Genomic DNA, 5,000 nt, shown 5'->3' with positions numbered 1-5,000 from the left:
CCTTTTTATTGTTGTAGTTGATATATACATATATATATATATATACATAATGTGTATATATATATATATACATTATGCATATATGTATATATAGATATATACATTTCCACATATGCAAACGAGCGCGCGCACGCACACACACATACTCACAGACATACGTAATACATACATTGAATTACTGTATTTGACTAGATTTATTTGAATGTACAGTTATTCTCGCGGCAATGCTGTCAAAAGGTATATCCTGCTATATAGTACATATATAAATTGAGAAATGAATGAATTAACACAGTTGTATGCTGACTAGACCCAGAGACCTGTACCTGCCGGTTGTGATAATCTAAGGCGGGTCAAGTTTTTGTGCATCAGGTTTCAACGATGATGATAAGATGTTTAATGAAAAATTATTATTTACAAATCAGTCATACAGGAATCAGTCCTCGGTAGTATAGTGGTTAGTATCCCCGCCTGTCACGCGGGAGACCGGGGTTCGATTCCCCGCCGGGGAGCTTCCTTTTACAAGCCAAAAGGAGGGTTTATCATTTAGTTAGGATATTAGTAGGACTGACACTCTTAACCCTGTTTAGAATTCAGTTCTTTGCTTGAAAAAGCTGTGTTTATTATTTTATCTTAATTTGTATGATAACAAATGTATACTCATTTCACGTTTTCATCATACACTAGAATATGTTTTTAATACTTATACATACACTTTCTCCTCTGGAAATTCTACATTTACAAGGCCTTTTGTAGGCAATCACTGGATTGCTTATTTCATAGATATATACCAGGATCTTAACTTATATCGGTCTATATTATCATTTAATTCTAATAATCATTATTATTTTTTGCGAAGAAAATATATTTTACGCTAGAAAGTTTTATATGTTGCTTTTGTCATTAAGAGAAAATCTTGTACCATATAGGATGTCATTTTTTGCGTGCCCGGCAGTAAAATGATATCAGTGATAATAAGGAGAATTTACAATTATCATAATTTGACATAATAAGGTTTTCAATTCTGCTATATGCATTCCGTTAACTATCTGTAATTAATCATCAAATATCATTATTTTCATGATAACTACTCCAAAGCTACAACTAAATAGTCATTTTCGCATATACCGAAATCTTCATAAGTATTCAAAACACCTGTTTTTCACTGAGCAAGAGTAGTTTATATAACCATTATTTTTATATTCTGACGTATAATCCTGTTTAGGGTTTGATCTAGATAAGGTTAGAGTTCCCTGAATATTAAGCAAAACACAATGTTACCCAGCTGCACATTGTTTTCTGTTCTATCGAATGACAATGGATAAAAGGTACTTTAATAATCACTACAGATTTCTTTATTACCCAATGATGGTTTTATATTTAACTAGTAAGATATCAGTAGTTGCGGTGGAATGTTGGAAAGTATCATTAACTTTTTATTTATATTTATGCGAAACAATATAACAAATATAGTACTGTCGAATTTCACTAGAGACCTCTTCATTGAGGCTGACCATAGTGGCGAGAAGGGTTGGCTTGTCCCTGGCTTGATGACTGACGTTGTTCTTCGCGGGCGCGAGCTTCGAGTTCAAGTCGACCACGTTCGATCTGCTCGAGGGCGTGGGCGGGGATTGGGTGGGGGAATGCAGGGGCGACGGGCAGGAAGGGCGACTGAGGTTGGTAACCATTAGCGTTAGCGACGAACTGAAGGTCGAAGACTTGGCCATCTGGGAAGGTGAAGCTGAAAGAGAAGCATTATCTAATATTCATTCAAACATTTAAGAAGTTTTGGCAGACATACAAACTCTACACACATACTCATATCTATTCACGTACGTATGTGTATGTATATATTTATTTATATATTTATATATATGTATATACACACACACACGTATGTTATACAAATATATATATATATATATATATATATATATATATAAAGGGTATTATTTCTATAAAATCCCTGCATGACGGAATCAGCTAACCTCACAGTTCCCTGCTGAGCGCCACCTGGGCCGCCAGACTCGCTCCTGACGATGCCATCTCCAGTCTCAACGTCAAAGCTGTAAGTGCCGTCGGCGGCAGGATGGACTCGCTCGTCGCGGATGATGGGGATCTGCTGAACGGGCGAGGATGTGTGGGGTGCAGGGGCGTTGTAGGAGAGGGACGGTCTCTCAGCCACAGCCACAGCCACCAGCAAGGACAAGACCAGCTGGAACATTCGCATGATTGAAGTTATATATATATATATATATATATATATATATATATATATGTATGCATCTGTCTACACACACACACACACACACACACACACACAGTGTATGGTCCTCTAAAACATGTATATGTATATATATATATATATATATATATATATATATATATATATATTGCACACATATATGTGTGTGTAATATATATTTATGTATCCATAATTATACATATATTGTTAATTGTACATTGCACTATAAGAAAAGTCATAGTGCTTAGAAGGAATAACTCACTGTTTTCATGTTGACAGGGTTTATGTAGTTCTAGAGGAAGTAGCAAGAAGTGACGAAGATTCGCAGGCCAGACACCTTTATATACCCCCCAGAGAGACAATGTAGGTCACGACATTTACATTTCCTTTTTATTGTACACATATATATGCATATATATTTATTTATATGTGTGTGTTTGTATGTGTGTATTTATGTGTGTGTATAAAATTAGTATATCAATATATATAAACACATAAATACATACGTATATGTATACATACCCAACAGGTCCATGAAGAATCTCCTGATATTGATGATTGAAGATATGAAGTTTGTGTATACAGTGGCATCCATCAGTACTAAATGAGAATGATAAAATGTTTCATGAAAAATTGTAATTTCATTTTTTTAAATTATTTATTGATTTATTCATTTTTAAAGCCTCGGTAGTACAGTGGAAGAACGTAAAAAAAGTCAGTTGATGAGCAGTTCAGTAAGAAGGAATGTCATGGCTATAATTGAGAACATGTAATGAAGACATGAAAAAGCAAAACACGGTCACCTGAATTGCATTATGCATATTCATTTTAAGAACATCCTACTGCAAAGTTATGATAACGGAAACTATGGTCTCTGTATATGTATGTTCCTAGTCATTATGCAGTGTGTTTAGAATTAATTATGTAACTATAACTGATATATATATATATACACACATATATGTATATATACACACACATCATATACATATGTGTATGAATACTTATACATACATCAATATATATGTATATACATACAAACATATGTGTGTGTGTGTCCACAATTAGTTCAGTTACATACAAACACACACACACACACACACACACACACACACACACATGCACACACACACACACACACACACACACACACACACACACACACACACACACACACACACACACATATATATATATATACACATATATATTGTGAATATATGATTTTTTTTTCTATTAGAGGTCATGGAAGATGTGTTATGCTATTCTCGGCAATAACTGTTTGATCTTTTTAGGAAATAGGCATCTTCTCGATTTGTTCGAAGGCAAGGAATGGGACTGGAGGAGAAATGTGATTGGCATTGTTGGCGTTTGCGACGTTTGGTCCTTTATAACAGAACCAGTTGCTTTGAATTACTGTATAGGACTAGATATTTATGAATATACGTGCTTGTACCTGCTGATGCCGGTGATCTAAGTTGGGTCAAGTCTTTGTGTATCTATATTCAAAGGTGGTTATGGAGTGTTTAATGAAAAATTGTCTTTTACAAAAGTAACTATTATTACATTCTCGGTAGTATAGTGGTTAATATCCTCGCCTGTCAAACGGGAGACCGGGAGGTACCTTTTACAAACTAGAAGGATAACTTATTTAGGATATTAGTAGAACTAACACTTAACCCAATGCCGACGGGCATGGCGTGTACGTACGTGCCATGCCCATTGTGAGTTACTTGTTTAATTGTTTTTACACACAGATGGCTACACTTGTACTAAGTCACCAATGAGCCAATTACGAGTACTGCCTGTCTCGCCAGTTTACCCTTTTCTTTGATTTGCGGAAATATTTTACATTATCTAATTAGAATTCAGTATTTTTTGCTTAAAAAAAACTGTGTCTGTTATTTACCTCAAGTTTATTGATGATAAATATATGCACTAAAATATATGTGTAATACTAAGGCATATACTTTCTCCTATGGAAATTCAGAAATTACAAAACATTCCGTTGGTAATGAGTGGATAGCTGATTATATAAACATATTCTGTATATCTGGATCATGGAACCGTTTGACTCAAATATGTTTTTGTTTTTTTTTCATTATTGCAATTTTGTTGTTATATATATTATTACATATCTGTTTATTATTTTGAAGATAACATCCTTCTTACGCTAGAAAGTTTTATATGTTAACTTTTGTAATTAAGAGGATCATTATATCAAGCAGAATGCCACATATATTTTTTTTCGGCAGTAAAATGATAGCTGTGATCATAATGAGAATTTGCAATAATGATCGCATGTTGGAGAAATAAATAGGTTAGTGGAATCCTTTCTACTTCGTAAACTATCTGTAATTAATTCTCTTACATACACATTGTGTTGTATTCCTCACATCAGCATTAACGAAGAGTATAGTAATGTAATAAGACTTATCGGAATATAACACCAGTTGTTCCATTTCAGCAGTTTTCATTATCAAAAATTCTCACTGTATCTTGCATTATTACTCTAACTTGATATATTGCGTTGGTGAAACATTTGTTATCAGAAAACGCGCACACATTTACACACACACACACACACACATACATATATGTTTATATATATATATATATATATATATATATATATATATATATTTTTTTAGGGGGGGGGGAGTATTTTGAGAACTACTATCAGATTTCTAGATTGGCTTTTAATTAGTATGAAATATCACATAATATATAACAAATCATGCCACGCTTACATAGCAGG

The 5,000-nt window shown here is 33.8% G+C and overlaps 2 protein-coding genes and 1 non-coding gene across 6 annotated transcripts in view; 1 reads left to right on the top strand and 2 right to left on the bottom strand.

The window, feature by feature from the left end:
• Positions 1 to 2,523, bottom strand: part of LOC125025962 (cuticle protein AM1199-like) — a 3,553-nt gene extending 1,030 nt beyond the window's left edge. For 2 of the 4 annotated variants that reach the window (XM_047614320.1, XM_047614323.1), the window contains exons 1-3: positions 2,505 to 2,523; positions 1,986 to 2,212; positions 1,494 to 1,738 (exon numbers count right to left, since the gene is read on the bottom strand). In XM_047614320.1, coding sequence (XP_047470276.1) covers positions 1,498 to 1,738; positions 1,986 to 2,212; positions 2,505 to 2,513 — 477 coding nt within the window. In that variant the 5' untranslated portion in view covers positions 2,514 to 2,523 and the 3' untranslated portion in view covers positions 1,494 to 1,497. Of the gene's footprint in view, positions 1 to 1,347; positions 1,739 to 1,985; positions 2,222 to 2,504 lie in introns of those variants that run through there. The other 2 variants (XM_047614322.1, XM_047614321.1) reach the window with 2 other exon arrangements.
• Trnad-guc lies at positions 438 to 509 on the top strand. The gene has a single exon. It is a non-coding gene; the product is annotated as a tRNA-Asp (tRNA).
• Positions 2,524 to 4,921: 2,398 nt separating the features above from the next.
• LOC125025541 (cuticle protein AM1199-like) overlaps positions 4,922 to 5,000 on the bottom strand; it is a 989-nt gene continuing 910 nt past the window's right edge. The window contains exon 2 of the mRNA XM_047613562.1: positions 4,922 to 5,000. This exon is cut by the window's right edge and continues 304 nt beyond it. The gene's annotated coding sequence lies outside the window, so the exon portion shown is untranslated.

Source organism: Penaeus chinensis, chromosome 5 (genome assembly GCF_019202785.1).
Source record: "Penaeus chinensis breed Huanghai No. 1 chromosome 5, ASM1920278v2, whole genome shotgun sequence".
Lineage (NCBI taxonomy): Eukaryota > Metazoa > Arthropoda > Malacostraca > Decapoda > Penaeidae > Penaeus > Penaeus chinensis.
Note: the sequence above shows the minus strand (reverse complement) of the source record. Positions and strands in the feature narration are given on the sequence as shown.